At 35.9% G+C, this 21,965-nt stretch overlaps 1 protein-coding gene across 4 annotated transcripts in view; it reads right to left on the bottom strand.

The window, feature by feature from the left end:
- The window catches only part of Dpy19l4 (dpy-19 like 4), a 67,245-nt gene that overhangs the window by 20,003 nt on the left and 25,277 nt on the right, over nt 1–21,965 (bottom strand). For 3 of the 4 annotated variants that reach the window (XM_058585623.1, XM_046464649.2, XM_058585625.1), the window contains exons 8-15: nt 17,153–17,287; nt 15,815–15,946; nt 15,249–15,347; nt 14,255–14,328; nt 12,096–12,254; nt 10,454–10,573; nt 4,616–4,736; nt 741–797 (exon numbers count right to left, since the gene is read on the bottom strand). In XM_058585623.1, the coding sequence (XP_058441606.1) occupies nt 741–797; nt 4,616–4,736; nt 10,454–10,573; nt 12,096–12,254; nt 14,255–14,328; nt 15,249–15,347; nt 15,815–15,946; nt 17,153–17,287 (897 nt within the window). The remainder of the gene's footprint in view (nt 1–740; nt 798–4,615; nt 4,737–10,453; nt 10,574–12,095; nt 12,255–14,254; nt 14,329–15,248; nt 15,348–15,814; nt 15,947–17,152; nt 17,288–21,965) is intronic. The other variant, XM_058585624.1, reaches the window with a different exon arrangement.

The raw sequence follows: 21,965 nt of genomic DNA, 5'->3' as shown, positions 1-21,965 counted from the left end.
TTTACTGGCAAGTAGTTTCATTTACATTATGATAAACCAAAGAATTTATATTATATTATAGATATTAAAATGAAGCGAATATTTTTAAACATTAAGACCTATTTTTCAGCAATTTCCTTTGCCAATTAGATACTGAATTTACAATCTTATTAGACTACAAAAAACAATATCACATGGCATTCTAAAAATGTAGTGGGTCTTCTGTTATAACTTTAAAAAAAAAAGCGTTAGTAACAACATCACACTTTGTTGTAATAGTTTTTTATTTATTTATTTTTTGGTCGGGGGGTACCAGGGATTTAACCCAGGGGCACTATAACACTGAGCTATACCCCCAGTTCTTATTTTTTATTTTGAAACAGGGTCTCCCTAAATTTTGTAGGACTTCATTAAGTTGCTGAGGCTGACCTTGAACTTGTGATCCTCCTGCCTTGTCTCTCCAGTGGCTGGGATTACTGGCGTTTACCACCATGTCCGGCTTAGAATAGTAAATCTTGATAAAAATTTCCTACACACATATATAAATTTATCATTACCAGCCAGGCACAATGGTGCATGTCTGTAATTCCAGCAGCTTGGCAGGCTGAGGCAGGAGGATTATAAGTTCAAAGCCCGCCTTGCAACTCAGCAAGGCCACAAGCAACTTAGTCAGACCCTGTCTCAAAATAAAAAAAAATAAATAAATGAAAAAAAAACATTATCTTGTACACTTCAGTAATTTAAGCTTCTGGTTTTCTTACCTCTTTCCATAAACTGAGACCTATTATAGTGGGCACAGCCATGCTCAAAATAAGAGCCTGAAATATCAAAGCAAAAAGGGTTATAGGTAAATATGAGTATACTTTAGAGATACTAGCAATGACTCTATGATCAACTGAATATCCTTTTAGTTATAAAAATTCCAATAATAGAAAGTGAAGCCAGTGAGATGAGGGATAATTAAAGAGTTTCAAACACTAACCAAGAGGTAAAGTGAGACACACATATTTACTACATAAATTTATAGCAGAGCATCAAAAAAGTAATGCTCATAATATTTCAAATAGTCAATCAATATTTGAAAATTTGTCAGGGACTTATGCCATTAAGAGTCTGAAAATAATTCTGAATTGCTATATGAAAAGCTAACAACAACAATAAGAAGACAATGAGCCAGGCAGGGTGGCACGTGCCTGTAATCCCAGCAATTTGGGAAGCTGAGGCAGGTGGATCTCGAATTTGAGGCCAGCCTCAGCAACTTAGCAAGGACCTAAGCAACTCAGTGAGACCCTTTTTCAAAAAAAGCAGGGGCTGGACCGGGGATGTAGCTCAGTGTTAAAAAGCCCCAGGGTTCAATCCCTAGTATGGGGGAAAGTAACAAAAAATAGCTAATAAATATACTAGTATGTTAAAATAAGAATGTATAAATTCTGGGAATAAGACTGGCAAAATATTATTTTTTGGGGGGGGGAGGATTTGGTATCAGGGATTGAACTCAAGATCACTGAGCCACAATCCCAGCTCTATTTTTTATTTTATTTAGACACAGGGTTTCACTGAGTTGCTTAGCACCTCCCTTTTGCTGAGGCTGGCTTTGAACTTGCGATCCTCCTGTCTCAGCCTCCTGAGCTGCTGGGATTACAGGTATGCACTTGGCTAACATGTACCTGGCTAACATGATTATTATTAAACATAACTCATCTTTCTGCCAAAACCAGTTCTTCCTACTGTCCCTTGTCTATTGTTAACCTAATGAACAATGATCCACAGTCATACAAACCAGAAACCTAAAGAATACCATCATTTCTACCTTATTTTTTTTTGGGGGGGGGGGGGGGTGAGGGTACCAGGGATTTAACCCAGGGTGCTTTACTAGTGAGCCACATCCCCAGACCTTTTTTTTTTTTTTTGGTACCAGGGACTCAGGGGCACTCAACCACTGAGCCATATGCCTAGCTTTATTTTGTATTTTGTTTAGAGATAGGGTCTCTTTGAGTTGCTTAGGGTCTTGCCGTTGCTAAGACTGGCTTTGAACTCTCAGCCTCCTGATCCGCTGAGATTATGGATGTGTGCCACAGCACCTGGCTCCCAGACCTTTTTATTCTTAATTTTTGAGACAGGGTCTCATTAAAATTGCTTAAGGGCCTTGCTAAAATTCCTGAGGCTGGCCTTGAACTTGCAATCCTCCTGACACAGCTTCCTGAACTGCTAGTATTATAGGTTTGTGCCACCTCACCCAACTCATTCCCCCAATACTTAATCAAGCACTGAGTCTTATTAATCTTTTTCTAACTACTTTTTTTTTTTTCATTCTAATATAGCACAGTATTTTTTCTTTTGTCAATGTGGCAAGAGTGTTAATCAAGCAGGCTTTTGTTTGACATTACTGCTTAAACCCAGGGGCACTTTACCACTAAACTATATCACTCGCCCTTTTTATTTATTTATTTTAAATTGCTAGGGCCTTGCTAAATTGCTAAGGATGGCCTCAAATTTGTGAGCCTCCTGTCTCAGTCTCATGAGTTGCTAGGATTATAGACATGCACTACTGTAACAAGCTCTCAAATAGGTTTTGGAGTCCAGATAAACCGGGATGTGAATGTTATGTGATGTTTATTTATGGTTTTCACATATAAAAGCTATATTATCTTAAACAAGTTATTTAAACAATTTTAAGCTTACTGTCTTTTTCTTCAGAGATAACAAAACTTAGTACTGAGTACCACATGAAATGCTTTAAAACAGAATCTGACACATAGTGAACTTTCAATAAATTGATACCTGTGTTACTTTCATCTACATGGCCTTTAAGCCTATCCTTAAAGAATTTTAAGAGTGAGCTAAGAGAAAATAGTTTGATTCTTATTCCTTATGAGACATAAAAGTCTCAATGCCAGGCTGGGGATATAGTTCAGTTGGTAGAATGCTTGCCTCACATGGATAAGTCAATCCCCAGCATCTCACACACACACACACACACACACAAAATAAACAAAATCTCAATGCCTTTCTACTGCCCATTAAAGACCAAGCTCTATTATATGATAATGGAGGCCACCATAACCTAATCATTTTTAAAATATTTATTTATTTTTTAGTTGTAGGTGGACACAATTCCTTTATTTTATTTTTATGTGGTGCTAAGGATCGAACCCAACGCCTCACGTGCACTAGGTGAGCACTCTACCACTGAGCCACAACCCCAGCCCATAACCTCATCATTTGACCACACTTATACTTCATGCTTTGTGCCAGTAAGACTAACTTTTTTGCTCATTTATTTCTTTTGATTGCATCATGTTCTGTTAGGGGAGATGTTAGGGTCGTAAACAAGCCAAGATGGCGCCTGGCACTTTGCCGGAGGGAGTGGTTTGAGAAGTAATGCCAGCGAGCCATTAAGATGATAGAGATTCCTTAATGACTGACTGCTATGTCTAGATTATGTCAATTAAGTTAAGCTGTGTAATCATTAAGACGATGATTCCTTATTGGTTGACTGCTGTACCTAGTTTATGTTAATTAAGAACAAGCTGTGTATTCAGTTATGTATATATACCCCTACTATCCTACAATAAAGGGCTCCACTCCCACTGCATCAACCTTCCACAAGTTCCTTGTCACCCCACCCCCGTTAGTTTGCCCAGCCAGACTGCAGCAATGTTCTTTTATCTTCTTCTGTTTATTCCTTTCACCATGAATACCTTTTTTTTTCTTCATTTGCTTCATAACTCATCATCTTTCAAATTTCAAACTGGAAAGTCACCTTTGAATCCCTAAAAATAAATAAACTAACCCTTCTCTATGTTCTAATAGCACCCTACGAATACTTTTTTTGTGATATGTTGGGGAAAGAATCAAAAGCCTCAAGCTAACTATGTTTTGTCTTTATTTCTTTTGACAAGCATATAGCAGGCACAATGAAAATGTTTCAGTACAACAAAAAACATACCATAGTTCTAAATCAAACCAAAAAAGATCTTTAATTTTTATAAGGTGGGTATGGTGGTGCACACCTGTAGTTCAGCTTTTTGAGAGACTAAGGAAAATCAATTGATCCCAAGAGTTTAGAGCCAATCTAGGCAACCCAGCAAGACCCTCTTAAAAATAAAATAAAGACCACCACCACATTACCTTTAATTTTTTTTTTTTTTTTTTTAAGCAGGGCAGCTACTTGGAAAGTTGAGGCCAGCCTGGGCAAAACTGTCTCCAAAAAAAAAAAAAAATGGCTAAGGATGTAGGGTAAAGAGCTTGCCTAATATGTGTGAGGATCTGAGTATATTATCCTAATACCAGAAAAATAAATAAATTAATAAATTTAAAAACTTTAATTCATTTCAGCTCAAGAGCAGTTAGGGAAAAAAATAGATAAAAATAATTCCTTATGGTTTCTCATAATACTGATTCACTTATATTTTTACCTTATATTTTTAAGTTGTATAGACTGAAATGCATTGATTTTACAATCAGAAATTATACAACAATGTTTTTCATAGGACCTGTTCTTCCACCTGGAAGTCACTGCGTGACTTATTCAGACTATATTGGATTGTATTCAATATGGTTTCTATTTATTAGCATTTGATATTACATAACTGGAAAAGAAACAAGTATTTAACACAAAGAAACAATGGCTCACCAACAATATTGGGTGTATAGTTCTTAATCGAAGCCACTTGAAAAGTGTCATCCAAAGTTCAGGGGAACATACACCAAATGCTGCTAACATGCACACATAAGGAGTCCAAATATATTTCAGGCTAGAAAAAATAAAAAAGAGTAATACATAAGGCATCCCATAACCATCATTATCTGACTTTTCTAAGTTCTTTCCTATTACAACAAAAATACCAAAACATTAAGGGAGAATGAAAAAACTTAGTCGGCACAGATGTTATGGCACACATCTATAATTCCAGCAACTTCGAAGGCTGAGGCAGAAAGATCTCAAGGCTGGGCTCAGCAACTTAGTGAGACTCTTACTCAAAATAACAAAAATAAAAAGGGTAGAGGATGTGGCTTGGTGGTAAAGAAACCTTGGGTTCAACTCCCAGTGCCAAGATAAGAAAAAAAAATTGTTAAAAACAATGGACATTATTTATTTATTTATATGTGGTGCTGAGAATTAAACCCAGTGCCTCACACATGACAGACAAGTGCTCTACCACTGACCCATAACCCCAGCACAGAAAAAAAAATTACCAATAGATTGTTACCCAATTCTTACATAATAAAACATGAGTTACCAAATGAGGATAAAATAAAAGCATTCACATTGATGCAGGTATAGCAAGATTGTACTCTTAGAGAGAATATAACTCTTTTCAGAATGAAATTCACCAGAACTTTTTAGAAAAATCCTGTGTCCTTGGATATAAATAATAAAATACAAAAAGCAAAATAAAAATCTTCATGTAGAGTGTTCCCTAGTTTTTTGCTTTTCCTTTTTTTTTTTTTTTCCTGGTACCAGGGATTAAACCCAAGGGTGCTTAACCACCAGGCCACATCCTCAGCCCCTCTTTTTTCTTAAAATATATTTATTTTTTAGTTGTAGTTGAACACAATACCTTTATTTTACTTATTTATTTTTATGTGGTGCTGAGAATTGAACCCAGGACCTTGCACGTACTAGGCAAATGCTCTACTGCTGAGCCAAAACCCCAGCCCTCCTCAGCCCTTTTTATATTTTATTAGAGATAGGGTCTGAGTTGCTTAGGGCCTACTAAATTGCTGAGGCTGTGTTTGAACTCACAATCGTCCTGCCTCAGCCTCCCAAATCCCTGGGATTATAGGTGTGCACCATTGCACCTGCACCTGGTTTTCTTTTTCTTTTGTTAAATGTGGATATATGATATAATGCCTGGAAAGTAGGATGTTATTTTTTAACTTCATATATTTCTTTTTTTTTTTAATTTATTTTTTAGTTGTAGGTGGACATAATATTTTTATTCTATCTTTATGTGGTGCTGAGGTTTAAACCCAGTGCCTCATGTGTGCTAGGCAAGCACTCTATCACTGAGCCACAACCCCAGCTCCTAACTTCATATATTTCTATACTATATATATTTCTATATTATTCTATATTTATTATAATCTATTTGCTACTTTTGAGATTAATTTTTTAAAAAGCAAGGATCTGTACTGGCTGTGGTGGTATATGCCTATAATCCCAGCTACTCAGGGGGATGAAAGAGGAGGATCACAAGTTTGAAGTCAGCCTTGATAACTAAGCAAGACCTTGTCTCAAAATAAAAAAATAATGCTTTTTCCGCATCTATCAAGATGATCATATGGTTCTTATTTTTAAGTCTATTGATGTGGTGAATAACTATTATTGATTTCTGTATATTGAACCAGCCTTGCATCCCAGGGATGAATCCTACTTGATCATGGTGCACAATTTTTTTGATATGTTTTTGTATCCGATTCGCCAGAATTTTATTGAGGATTTTTGCATCTAGGTTCATTAGAGATATTGGTCTGTAGTTTTCTTTCTTTGAAGTGTCTTTGTCTGGTTTAGGAATCAGGGTGATGTTGGCCTCGTAGAATGAATTTGGAAGTTCTCCCTCTTTTTCTATCATGAGTTCAAAGCCAGCCTCAGCAAAAGTGAGGCACTAAGCAACTCAGTGAGACCCTGTCTCTAAATAAAATATAAAATAGGGCTGGGGATGTGGCTCAGTGGTTGAGTGCCTCAGAGTTCAATCCCCAGTCCCCTACCTCAACCCCGAAAAGAAAACAAAAAGAGCCTGTCTTCAGAGGAAATAGTAAAAACTGAAGATGGAAGAGGAAGAGCTAGAGTATAACTGTGGTAATTAATGCTGAGGAGAACATCCAGACCCTTCCATGAAATATTTGTTGGTGTTAAACTCAGATAAGACTAGAAGAATGTGAGGTCAGATATAAAAATCAAATCTCATGGTTTTGTAAAACAGCAAAACTATGAAATAAAAAAATATTCATTTATTTAATAATGAACATTGACTGATCATCTACTGTAAGCTAACCAAAGTAACAGAAAAGAAGACAAAAAAGTCATGGCAATAGCTCTCAAGGAGCTCTTTCTCAAAATGAAATAAAACCAAACAGGGCATGTACAACTATAGTACACCAATTAAAAAAGATGAAAAAAAAGAGGAAGCAAATAGGAAATAGATATAAGAAAAATTACATAAAGTCTAGGGTTAGGTAAAAGTGAAATAACTAAATATAGTTTATATAGATAAATATAGTTAAATGAAGGTTCTTTAAAAAACTGAATGCTGAGCTGAAGGTGTAGCTTAATGGTAGAAGACTTGCCTAGCACAAGTGACGTCTGGGTTCAATTCCTCAGCACTGCACACACACAAAAAGTATCATAACCTAGGCCTTGAGAGAAGTGGCAGACACACATAGAATACGTACTAGTAAAGACAGAAACTGTATTAATTTTCTGGGGGGGAAGGTCAACCAATATCTCCTCCCAACTTCACCACTTCCGAAAATATCAACCTGTTCTTCCGGTTAGCTAGAATAAATACTAGGGTTGCTTGACGGTAACAGAGAGCACCATTCACGTTGAGTTATATGTATACTACCATCCCTGGAATACAATACATCTCTGCTCTAAGGATCAGTCCATTGGTGCCAAACCCACTGGTTGATGCCAGCTCCATGGAAGTGAAGGTCTCCTTCCCTTCCGTACCATTTTATTGTAAGAGTAACATTTCTATCTTTTATCTTTACTCTGTCCTCCAATTCAACCAAATGCTAGATGAATCTTTTTCAAACAACTCTAAGATACTTTCTGTTAAAAAATCCTCAGTGTAGCCTAGCATGGTGGCACCTGTAGTCCCAGCTACTTGGGAGGCTGAGGCTAGAAGGTAACTTGAGTGCCAGAGTTTGGGCCCAAGAATTTGGGCAACTTGGACAACACAGTGAGACCCATCCCTATTTTTTTTTTTTAAAAACTAGAAACTTCTAAAGATGGTAACATTTCCCTCTTTCATTTAAAAAAAAAAGGATGAGGGCTGTGGGTATAGCTCAATGGTAGAGCTAGCATGCGAGAGGCCCCAGGTTCAATCTAACATCACAGAAAAAAAAAAAAAAGAAACAAGAAAGGGATGAGATATTCTTATATTTACAGATATTACAATATGAGAATAACTAACTCTAATTAATAGGCAAAAAGCCTCATGTATTCTTTCTTTATACTTCTTAAAAATTTTTTAATTGTAGTGGGACACAACATCTTTATTTCACTTGTTTATTTTATTTTTTTTATGTGGTGCCTAGGATCGAACCCAGGGTCTCACATGTGCAAGGCAAGTGCTCTACCGCTGAGCCACAACTCCAGCCCTCTTTATACTTATTTTCAGGCTTCTTACTGCACTAGTAAAGGATTAACCTTGCCCGAAGAAGAGATATGACTGTTGCCTTCCACTCCTAGGAAGCAACTAACCTCTTATCTGCTTAGAGTATCTCTGTTTAACTGGGATGTTGGGTTATACCTGAGAGTTTATGCTAACAATGTGATTTATGGTGGGGACCTTGGGCCACACAGGTAGTCAAACACATTATGTGACAAAGCCTCAATAAAACCTGAACAATGGCTCAGCTGAATTTCCTTGATTGACAGTATTCTGTGTATAATGTCATGCATTGTTCCTGAGAAAAACAGGCACTGTCTGCACAACTTTACCAGGAGGTGACAACTGGTTTTCTGTGCCCTGGTGTCTCCTGGGCATAGAAGTAAGAGTAGACATAGGGAATCCTGAATGCTGCATTTATCCTCTTAGACCGTGAGCTTCTGGAGAAGAGGAATTCCATCTTATATACTTTCATATCTCTCACCATTGCTAAGAGTGACTTTTATTGGAAATCTAGAAACTTCTGTTCAGTGAGTATGTTCTTTTTCTCTTCCTGGGGATTGAACCCAGGAGCACTCTACTACTGAGTTATATCCCCAGTCTTTGAGATGGGTCTCACTAAATTGCTGAGGTTGGCCTTGAACTTGTGATACTGTTGCTTCAGTCTCCCAGGTGGCTGGGATTACAGGAATGCACCACTGCACCCTGCTCTTTCAATGTTTTAATTAAATTTATTAACAAGTTGGTGTGATTTTCAATAGGAGCAGGAATAAGAGGAGTTTGAAAATTAAAGATTTAAAAATAGTGTGAGATATGTTCCAAGCAATCAAACCCCTAAAGAATTATGATATAACATATATGAATATGAATATAGTCACATGCTGCATAGTGATGTTTTGGTAAATGATGGACTACATGTATGACAGGGATCCAGTAATATTATATCACCTAGAGAAATTATACTAGGCTTAGGTTGTGGGAGCATACTCTATGAAGTTTGCACAATTTAACAATGCATTTCTTAGGATGCACCCAGACATTAAGTGACATATGACTATATATAAATACTGATTTGCCAAAACAAATTTATGAAGGTATGCAGAACATTAAAATTATCAAGCAAATAAAACAGAAATATTCTATCTTTCCGGGAACAGTGCACACCTGTAATCCCAGCAGCATGGAAGGCTGAGACAGGAGGAGCAAGAGTTCAAAGCCAAGACTCAGCAACAGTGAGGCGCTAAGCAACTCAGTGAGACCCTTTCTCTAAATGAAATACAAAATAGGGCTGGGGATGTGGCTGAGTGATCGAGTGCCCCTGAGTTAAATCCCTGGTACCTAAAAAAAAAAAAAAGAAAGAAATATCCTATCTTATTGTACATTAAATGGAATCCCACTTATATTTCACTGAAGGTTCATTTGCCATTTAAAAGCAATTTTTTAAAAATAAGGAGAGTAAAAGGATAAAAGAAACAAATAATAACCCTAAAGTCCTCAACAAGTTCTATTGCAAACTCAATGCACTTCAGCCACACTGAGCCCCATGTCATTTCCCCCAACAATGTGCCATGTTCCGTCTCACTGCAAAGTTTGTCATATGCTAGTCTCTCTACCTGGAATACTCTTCCCTCTTCTGTTTACCAACTTCACTCTTTCTTAACTTTCAGGTCTCACCTCAAGCATCTTTTCCTTAAGAGAGCCTTTCTGATCTCTTTAAACCAAATTCTGTTTTTTCAGCGTTCTCACCTCACCATTTACCTCTCCTTTAATCATTATGATATAAATTTTAAAAAAATATTTATTTTTAGTTGTAGATGGACACAAAATCCTTATTTTATTTTATGTGGTGCTGAGGATCCAACCCAGGGTCTCAAACGTGCTAGGCGAGAGCTCTACTGCTGAGCCACAACCCCAGCTCTACCTTGGAACATTCAATGTTTTTGAACACATTAATGAATAATAAAACATCAGTTCACTATCCCATAAAGATCACCTGTAAACTCCAGTTATATAAGAAAATTTACAAGTTTTAAGTTATTACAAAGTTTTATGAATGTATTTTTGAATGTACCCACTTATTATCATTAGGAAGAAAAATCTTCGTAAAAAACAAACAGATAAAGTAAACTTACCCTTCTATAACCATTGCAAGAGAACCCAATAAAATAGTGTGAATTACATGATATATTATTTCTGGTCTTTCTCCAATTCGTCCATCTTCAAGAGTAACAGTTTCTTTCAGGGATTTACCACTATAGAAACGAAATGTTTTTTAATACCTTCAGAATATATATTTGAAAAATCAAAGATACACTATTTATCATCTTTGAAAGTCATACTTAAAATTTTAAACTTTTTATAATAAAAAAGTATAGGTGGCTGGGTACAGTGGTGCACACCTATAATGCCAGCAATTTGGGCGGCTGAGGCAGGAGGATCACAAATTCGAAGCTACCATTTGCAACTTAGCGAAACCCAATCTCAAAAAGTTAAAAAAAAAAAAAAAAAGCTGGGGATATAGCTCAGTGATAGAGCATTCCTGGGTTCAATCCCCAGTACCCCCCCAAAAAAAGAAAAAAAGATGGTCCTTAAAATTTGAAAGTCTATTCTGCTAGTCAAATATCTAGCATATATCTCCAAGTCTTTGCTAATATCTTTTTTTCTAATTTTTTTTGTTATTGATTGACCTTTATTTTATTCATTTATTTATATGTGGTATTGAGAATTGAACCCAGTGCCTCACACATGACGCAAGTGCTCAACCACTGAGCCACAACCCTGGCCCTGTTAATATCTTTTAGAGCCTAAAGACAACTGACTCTAAGAAGACTGTGGATGAATTTTCAGACTACATATGAATTTTAAATTCCTTTTCCAAGACAAATTATGACTCACTTAACGATTACTAAGCCAATATAGTTAAATAATATAAATAAGATCTTAAGATCAAGAAATTACATAAAACCTTTCAAATATGATAAACAAATAGTTAAACACTGTAACAATTCAAAAATCACTTAAACTACTAGTTCATTTCAATTAGTAGAAGAAATCATTCTTAGATTCAATAAAATTTGAATAAATTACTAAATGAGTCTATAAAAATTTAACCTATTATTTAAATATTACTCTCATATGAAACCAGGACTCTACATATCTAAATGTATAAAACTAAACATAAATTTTTCTGATCAATAATAATGCCCAATGAAGAGAAAATAGAATTGGAAGCTCTAAACCAAATATAGAACTAGAGGGCATGGTGGTGCATACCTGAAGCTGAAGTCCCTGCTACTCAGGAGGCTGAGGCAGGAGGATTACTTAACTCCAGGAATTTAAGGCCAGCCTGGACAACACAGGACAACCCCATCTCTTAAGAAAATCAAAAATAAAAGAGGTAGGGTCTAGAGCATTCAGAAGGCCTTGGTTTCAATCCCCAGTACTAGAAAATACACACCCACATACATACAGAAAGGATATTGAAAGCAAATATTTTAGCTAGGCATGGTGGCAAATGCCTACAATCCTAGCAACTTGGAAGGCTGAGGAAGAAGAATGGCAAGTTCAAGGCCAGCCTCAGCAACTTAGCGAGACCCAAAGCAACCTAGTAAGACCCTATCTCAAAATAAAAAATAAAAAGGGCTGGGGATGTGGTTCAGAGGTTAAGCACCCTTTAGTTCAACCCCCAGTAAGTAACTAACTAACCAAATAAATTTAAATATCATATATTTCCATAACATATTAGTAATGGGATTGATTCTTAGAAGAACTTACTTAATTCTCCTAATAATAACTTGTGTCATAGAAAGAAGACAAATTATTAAGACTAAAATATAGAATGGTAATAAAGAAGATTGTGTCAATCGCAAAAAAAAATCTTGAGATGGTGCCTGGAGGGACTCTTGACAGAGGAGCCAATTCATTGTAAAATTCCTATAGAAGACAAAAAGCATGATATTAAAACCTCAATTGTTTAAGGTACTGGATATAAAAGTAATTTTTAAAATCTCAGTAAAAACTAAGACAAAACATATTTATTAAGTTGATTTACTTACAATAACAAGGTTCCATTTTTTATAAATAAAGATAACATTCATAACCCTCCTCTAGAAAGCACGTACTTTCATCACAACTGCTCCAATAAATGTAAAACTGTTTATTTTTATTACCAAATAATATAACCATCTCTGAAGCCCAATAAATTCTGGGGGGATTTATGATTTCTATTTTTATCCAGAAGACAACAAAAAATTCAGCTATTAGGTGTCCCCCAAAAGTTCATGTGTGAGACAATGCAAGAAGATTTACAGGTGAAATGATTGGGTTATGAGAACCCAATCAGTGAATTAATTCCTTGATAGGGATTAACTGGTAACTGAAAGCAAGTAGAGTGTGGCTGGAGGAGGTAGGTCACTGGGGGCATGCCTTTGGGGTTTATATTTTGTTGTGGTCAAGAGAGCTCTTTCCCTTTGCTTCCTCGTGTGATGTCCTTAGCTGTGTTCCTCTGTCATGCCCTTCTGCCATGATGTTCTGCCTTATCTTAAGCCCAGTCAGTCGTTTATGAATTGAGACCTCTGACACTGTGAGCCCCAAATAAATTTCTCCTCCTCAAATTGTTCTGTCAGGTCTTTTGGTCACAGCAGTGAAAAAGTTGACTAAAACTCCAACCTCTATGTCTACATTGATCAATATGACAGCTACTAGACACAGGAGGCTGTGGAACACTTGAGATGTGGCTAATTCAAATTGAGAGATACTTTAAATACAAAAATACTCTGAAGATTTCCAAGAAAACAAAATGCAAAAAAGAACAAAATAACTTAACAACAATTCCTATAGTTTATACATTAATATGATATTTTCTATGTGCATTAAAGAAAATACATTATTACAACTAATCACTTGTTTCTTTTACTTTTTTAATATGGCTATTAGAAAATTACAATTATATACATGGTTCATACTGATAAATGTAACTCAACAAGCACCCATTTTAAACAGTGATTTCTATTTAATAAGACAAAAATTATAAAATTTGAATTATACTCTTTAGAGCTATAAGAATTAAGATAAACTTTTTGACCCTAAGGCTAAGTATGATCAATAACACTCCTAGTTACATGTATTTTTATATGTATCCTTACTTCTAATCCATCTCCAACCTCCAATCCTCAATTCCTAAATGAAGTGATGTTTAGGAGTGCTCAATGGACTGAAAATGCCTACACTTCACAAATCACTGAATTTAGGATAGAAGTTTAAAGTTTAACAATGTATCAGATACAGCTGTCTTTGTTTTTTTTGGTGTCAGGGATTAAACCCAGGGGCACTTAGCCACTGAAACACAATCCCAGCCCCCACTCCCCCCGCTTTTTTTTGCCTTTATTTTTATTTATTAATTTTATGTGGTGCTGAGGATTGAACTCAGGGCCTCGCACGTGCCAGGCAAGTGCTCTACTGCTCAGCCACAACCCTAGTCCCCCTTTTTGTTTGTTATTTTGAGATAGGGTCTTGGTAAGTTGCTGAGGGTCTTACTAAATTGCTGAGGCTGGCCTTGAACTTGCAATCCTCTTGCCTTGGCCTCCCTAGCTGCTGGGATTATAGGCATGCACCGCCATGCCTAGTTTAGACACAGCAGTCTTAAAGGGGTTACCATCAAAATATCTTGCAGCACCAGGCATTATGGCACAGGTTTGTAATCTCAGATACCTGAAAGGCTGAGGCAAGAGGACTGAAAGTTCAAAATCAGTCTTAGCAATTTAGCAACGCCCATTTTTTTCCTATATATTATAATATCCCAAATTACTCATTTTCTAAGCAATATATAATTAGGTATATTGTCCTTCTATTGAGTATTTTGTTCCTTATTTTCTAAGTAAACTTACATAATCTAAAATCTAAACTTAGGTAAAATTACATAATCTAAAACTTACTTAGTCATATTTAGTCCAAATTTTACTTCAAGGAATTTCAGCATGTGTCCATTTTCTTTGTGTGGTACAAACATCTAAAAGAGAAAAACAGTAGTTTAACAAAGAAATACTAGCTATAGTTATAGCAATATACATTTTCCCTAATTACCAGAGACAGAAAATACAGCAGGACTACAAAAATATAAATTAAAATAATACATGGCAAAAATATGAAGCAAGATTACTGTAATAGATTAGATTGCTGAAAAAAGCAATCATATTACCTTATTATGCTTAAGCATAAAAATTATAATGGATAGTAAGAATATTTCGACCTTATTCCACCTGACTCAAGTAACTAATCAACTTTTCTGAATATTTTTTATTTGTCTTAAATTACTTACTACTAATTGGGTAATATTGACATTTTATTTCTTTTCTTTTTAATTTTTTTTTTAGTTGTTGATAGACCTTTATTTATTTATACGTGGTGCTGAGACTCAAACCCAGTGCCTCACACATGCCAGGCAAGTGCGCTACCGCTGAGCCCCAGCCCCAGCCCAATAATAACCATTTTAAATTAAATTGAAAACAAAGTGTATTTCCTTCCTTGCTCGCTCGCTCCCTCCCTCCCTCCCTCCTTCCCTCCCTCCCTCCTTCTCTCCCTTCCTTCCTTCCTTCCTTTGTTTAAAGTATATGGAGAAAAGAAAAGAATCCTATTTTCTCACCCAATGTGCTAGTGATAATCATTGTTCGACTCAAAATTGTGCTGATAACTAGGTGTGATGGTGCACACCTGTAATCCTAGCTACTTGGGAGGCAAGATGGAAAGACTACTTGAGCACAGGAATTTGAGTTCAGCAAGGGCAACACTGCAAGACTCCATATCAAATAAATAAATGAAAATTATACTATATAAACTCTATTACTTTGCTATCTTATTATTTTCATTAAAATTTATTAATATATTTCATTTTTCAACTCTACTACATGAAAATAAGACAGAGTTACTTACCTTCATTATAATATTCAATGTCACTGTCAGAGTGCACACCAAGTAAAAATTAATCACTTTCATTATTTTAGCTATAAAAGTTCCTTTCTTCACATTCAGCTATGGGGAAAAATTAATATGAAAAACGACTTAGTAATTTAGAAACTGCCAGGTATGGTGGTACATGCCTGTTAATTCCAGTCACTGGGGAGGCTGAGGCAGGGGGATCACAAGTTTGAGACTAGCCTCAGAAACTCAGAAATACCCACCTCAAAATAATAAATAATAGGCACATGCCTATAATCCCAGTGGCTCAGGAGGCTGAGGCAGGAGTATCCAAATTCAAAACCAGCCTCAGCAACTTAGAAAGTTTCAGAACAACTGAGCAAGACCCTGTCTCAAATAAAAAATAAAAAGAGTAGGGATGTATTTAAGTGCCTATGGGTTTAATGCTCAGTACCAAAAATAAAAAATAAAAATAAAAAAGGGCTTGGGATGTAGCTCAATGGTAAAGAACCCTTGGAGTCAATCCCTAGTACCACTGAAAAAAATTTTAATAAGAATGATAGAAAGGCAATGTTAATTACCTGAAGGCACTTAGTAAGCATTAAGGCTGCTACTAAACTTAATAAAGGAGATACCAATAAAGCTGGATTCTCAAACTGCAGTAAATATCCCAGAAAGAGAGAAAATATATAGATTTTATACACTTCATGAACCTGTTGGAACAAAAATAAAATGAGAATTAAGTAAATTTTATTGTATTTCTTTTTATTAGTTTTGTTTAGGATAGATCTGACTGCATTTGTACCATAAATTCTATACTACAACTTAAGAGTGTTATGAAATGTTTAATTTGTATTTTTAATGTTTTGGCTTATAATACCCTTGTCACTTTCTTCTTAGAACTCTCCAGAAACAAGGTAAGAAACTTCAAAATCCTAAATATTGAAATCAGACTAGAAGAACCTTCTTTAAGGTTCTTCATTTTGTTTACCCTAACCAAGTGTGTGAAAATATAGGGCCATGGAATATGCCATTGCAGAAAACTATTTTTATCTACATTTATGCTACATCTACATTTCTTCTTTTCCAGTTGGTTCCCCTTCATCAATAGAAAACGCTAGAAGCAAAGTGCAAGGCTGGACAAGGAAAGAGTAGCCTGCTCTTCCCTCTTGCTTCCTATTGTCTTAGGATTCCCCTGAGCCACATTTATGTAATACTTCTTTATCCCAACATCTATTCCTTCCTATTGAAGCTCTGAGTGCAGTTGAAGTTGTTCCAACACTTGAAAAACCAACTTCATCACATCCTCCAGATTTAGAGACCCAGGACCTGCTGGCCAAACCTCTATCTTCAGAGACCTAAACTCCAACAACAAAGGCCCTTTATTTGAGCCCAGAGACACCACCAAAGCTAAGCAGTAGTCCTCCTCAGAATCCTGAGTTTCAGTTCCCTGGAGTCCCTCCTTTAATTTTTTGCACTTTAATAACTCCATATTCTTTACTTCACTCCTTTAGCACTAATGGTGGTAGCTACTTCCTGTAGTGACTACCTTCATGATACTTATTACCTCTTATTACCATTTCAATCAATCAATTAATAAATAAATGACTTTAAACTTGTTTAATAACTGTTTTGGGGTTTTTTTTTTGGGGGGGGGTGTATGGGTTTTTTTTCTGGAGCTGGGTAGTGAACTGAGGGCCTTGCCTGGCACACCCTCTGCCACTGAATGTTATCTCCAACTTGTTTAACAAATCATGTTAAATTCCCTCTGTTTAAATAACTTAAATCTTGATACTCATCAGGATTCTGAACCAGCTGAGTGTATGGGATGAATAAACAAAAGAAAGGTGTTAAGACACAACACTGCAAAAAAATGTATTCTCTGGGTTTAAATTCATCGTTTCAAAATGTCATCATACCTTGTCACTTTGGTCCACTGAAAAGATATCTAGCAGGAACAGAGATATTGCTTGAAGAAACAAGAGATAATGGCTATACTCCCACATCATCATAAAGGTGTAAGTTGAAGCACTCATCAACAAGTAGCAAAACCTCTAGGAAAAACAAAAGAAAGAAACTATGTATCAGTAGCTTTATTATTATAAAACCCCATGAGTTTGTTACCTCAAAATTACATTTCTGTTACTGGGTCAACTTTAAGCCATATGAATTCTTCAAACTATTTTTAAATCACATAATTCTCACTAAATCCTTACAATAATAATAAGGCACTCTCTAGAGAAATCAACCATTTGTCCTTCAACATCCCATGGACTTTTTTTGGTATTAGGGACTGAACTCATGGGCACTCCACCACTGAGCCATATCCCCAGCCCTATTTTGTATTTTATTTAGAGACAGGGTCTCACTGAGTTGCTTAGTGCCTTGCTGTTGCTGAGGCTGGCTTTGAACTCATGATCCTCCTGTCTCAGCCTCCAGCCGCTGGGATTACAGGCATGTGCCACCACGCCTGGCAACATCACGTGGAAAAAATCTCAGTATGACAAAGAGAAAAAAATAAAAGAAGAAAAATCAGTACAAATATCCTTTATCCCCGAAGAGGTAAAGCAATAAATATAAGAAAATGGTGGCTTTTATTAGACTTGAATGGTGAGCTTTTGTTAAATGTGGAAGTAACTCTTTTTGCTCTGAAAATAATATTTTTATTTCCTTGGAGATTCACATTTTCCTAAAAACTATCATTTAAAGAATCTATGTGTCAGCCTAAACTAAGCCCTGATTTTTACTCTTTTCATTTCCTTTTAACAAAAGTATGGTCTTAACTTTTCCAATGCTTGGACTATAAAACATATAAACTCAGCTGTTTTCTTCTACCAAATACTAAACAGGAATTTCATTTCCCTTGCTTGAAATATTCCTGGATAAAATCAATTGTATCCTTCCAATGCCATCTCCCAAATGATCCCTTAGTGAGTAACCAAGTCTTTGACAAATCCATTGTTATGTAGCATATTTCAAACAACAGTCTTTCCTTCCTCTATGAATCTGCTCCGCACCCCCTCAATTTCTCCACTGGCTGGAGTGTCAAATGATCTTATTCTGATAAGAACATCAAAGGAACAGGACAATAAAGTCAATTAAGAAGGCTAAGAACTGTGTTCATTAAAACTAAATTTTTCATACTCAGCTGACTATACCCAATGACAAATTTTGGAGTAAGAAATACCCCAGTCATCAGCAGATAAAACAAACTTCCAGTATCCTGAAAAAAATTAAGACCAGAGAAGACTGGGGATGTAGCTTAGTGGTAGAATGCTTTACCTAGCATTCACAAGGCCCTGGGTTCAGTCCCCAGTACCAGGGGGAGAGGGTGAATTAAGACCAGAGATCAAAATGTAAGTGATGGCAAAATTCCATCTTCTGATCAAATAATTCCAACTACAAAGTTCAGAAAGGCTCCACATTGATAAAACACATAAGCTTCTGTTCTTCCTATCACCACAGCTATCTATAGGAAAAGTATCCTGGAAAACTTTGTTTTATTATTTTTAGTTATACATGACAGTAAAATCTATTTTGATATATTTATACAACATAGAATATACCTTACTCTAATTAGGATCCTAGTCTTGTCATGTACACAAGGCTGAGAGTTACCATGGTGTATTCATACATATACATAGGAAAGTTATACCACTGTCTTTTGGAAAGTTTTTAATGTGGAATCACCAGGACTATAATAACCAGGCCTTGAAACCATCAACCCCAGAGAAACCAGTTTCAGAAATCAATAAAGGATAAAATCTTGATCCAGCCCAATTAACCTACTGGCCATATGGAAATTACTTTGGGGATTCTGGGGAAAAGCTACAACACAATAAACAAAAATATTGATGCTAAGAATCTATTCTCAAATAATATGCAGCAAAAATAAGCCATGCACATAGAAATATTGTCAAACACATTTGGACACTTAGCTAAGTTTTTCCTTTCCCTGAATAGTTTCAAAGTTCTCTGTACAGTCTTGTTCACCCCTTGCTCAATTTCTTAAAGTATTCCTTACTGTGCCTGGAGTGTGAAAACACACACACACGCACATATGTATGTGTGTGTATGTATACATGCACACATATATGATGTAAGTGTACATAATATGTATGTGTGTATATATACACACACACACGCACACACATATATATGTGATATAAGTGACACATTAAATAGATTTCAGTAATCAACCAGATAACTGCACTAAAGATCTGAGCTTGTATAACCTCATGCAACAACTGGGATTACAGGATCTAGACTCAAGAATGGGAGGAAAAGCACAAGATATTTGATTTTAAAAGTTCAAGTGATTGGAATGCTACTGAGCAATGACAATAATAAGTACTGACACATGTAACTCAGATGGAGCAAAGCATAATGAAAAACAATCCAATCTCAAAGGGTTACATACTTCTTGATTCCATTTTTCTAAACTTTCAAAGTGACAAAATTATGCTGATAGCAGATCAGTGATTGACAATATTAGAGTGAGAACATGTGACTATAAAGAAGTAATATGAAGGAGTCTCTTGAGGATAATGGGAAAACTCTGTACCTTGATTTTTAATGATGGTTTCTCAAATCTACATATGTGATAAAAATTCATACAACTATGCACCCTTCACCCGAAAGGGAGCACATGCAAAACCTGTTGAAATCCAAAGGTCTGTACCTGAATTAATAGTACTGTATCACTGTCAAATCCTGGTTTTGAGAATGTATTGTGTTATTATTATTGAGGGAAGATGAGTGAGGAGTACATGAAAATTCTCCATACTATTTTTGTAATTTCTTGTGAATCTTAAGCTTATTTAAGCTAAAAATACAGAGAGGGGAGGGATGTAGAATGAACATAATTGAAATATTAGGCAGTTTTGTTTCTTGAAAAACCAGGTTGTTAAACTGAAAGAGTTAAGAATATACCTTAGTTAAGCCCCCCCTACCCCGCACTGTATTTTTTATAGATGCCTTGATATTCTTACTCTTCTGTTCCTTTTTTTTTTTTTTTTTTTTGCAGTGCTGGAGATTAAGCCCGGGGTCTCTTGCATGCTAGGCACATATTCTACCACTGAGCTATATCCACAACCCTTATTCTTATCCTTTTAACACTTACATATTGATATGTTGCTCTTATTGTATACTCTTCTGGACCAGAAGAGTTACTGGCTAGTTATATAAGTTATAAATACAATTCTGCCCTCCTGCCCCATTATTTTAACATTAAGAGAGAAAAAGAGAGTGGGGAGTTGGAGATACTGTGGATTACTTTCAAATCGCGAAAATGAATTGTGGTTAAATTAAAAAAGAAAAACAAAAAATAAAACTGTAAACTGATCCTGGATTCTTTTAAACACAGAAGGCCCTTTTCCAGGTGGATTTAGAAGCCACATGTGAGGGAAGATTACTGTGCTAGAAGATGGAAGAAACTGGCAGGAGAGAGTAGAGATCTTCCTACCTCTATCTGAAAACTCTCAATTTATACTTTGTGTTAATAAAATAGAACAAATGGTCAGATACAGTGGCACATGCCTGTAATTCTAGCAGCTTCTCCTGAGGCAGGAGGACTGCAAGCTCAAGACCAGCCTCAGCAACTCAGGAAGGCCCTAAGCAACTTGATGAGATCTTGCCTCAAATGTAAATAAATAAACTAAGGGCTGGGGATGTAGCTCAGTGGTTTAGCACCCTTGAGTTTAATCCATAGTGCCCCTCACCCCTCAAAAAGGAAACAAATTAGGACAATGCATAGCACAATAATATGGCAATGAAAAAGGATACTCTGAAAAATAATATAGTTTAGGAAAAACTCCTTTTAAAATAATTAAACCTTTTTTAGGCAACAGAAGTTACCTAAAAAGGTAGTAAAAGGAGCATAGGCATTTTGCTGTGCTAAACTGTCTTATTCAAAAACTGAAGAACTATTCTTCCTTAGGAGATAACTCATAATCTAACAGAAAAATACTCAATTATAGACTCTGTAACGTCTATACAAAATATTCTTGTTCAAAGGCTCCTTATTAAAAAAAAAAGGAAAATTACAAATCTGCAATATGTTCATGTTACTTTACATACAAAGAAAACTAGTTATAGAAATTAAATAATAAAATTTGCTAAGCTCAGGACACTTGTCACCACTGAAAGGAAAGAACAGTATTTGTTCAGAGATTTCAAAAAGGAACCAGTAGTGCATCCTGTGTCTGAGACAAAGGCCTCTTAATAGAGACCTTTTCTTAGTCCCTCTAGTCTCGTTTCATAGCCAGGAATTCTTAACTCAAGATCAACAGAACAAAGGATCCCTACATTTTAGTCAGTCTCTACTAGTTGCCTTTGTAATCACATTCATTTTATTTTATGCATTTAAAATCTTTTTTCTGAGACAGGGTCTGTAAGTTTCATTCAATTGCAAAAAGGTTTGTGGCAACAACCAAGTAAGAATCTAAACTATCTGGGACAATAGCCTGAAACTTTCTTTTCTTTCTTTTTTTTTTTTTTTTAGTTATAGTTGGACACAATACCTTTATTTTATTTATTTATTTTTATGTGGTGCTGAGGATTGAACCCAGGGCCTCGAACATGCTAGGTGAGTGCTCTACCTCTGAGCCACAACCCCAGCTCGCCTGAAACTTTCACTACTCTACCTACATCTCAGTCATAGAAAACATGTGCGTAAACAGAATATGCAGTGCTATCAGCAAAGTTTACACAGCTGTAATCTGTGGTCACTCT

Source organism: Marmota monax, unplaced genomic scaffold (genome assembly GCF_021218885.2).
Source record: "Marmota monax isolate L192 unplaced genomic scaffold, Marmota_monax_Labrador192_F-V1.1 WCK01_AAM20220418_F8-fsc00003, whole genome shotgun sequence".
Lineage (NCBI taxonomy): Eukaryota > Metazoa > Chordata > Mammalia > Rodentia > Sciuridae > Marmota > Marmota monax.
Note: the sequence above shows the minus strand (reverse complement) of the source record. Positions and strands in the feature narration are given on the sequence as shown.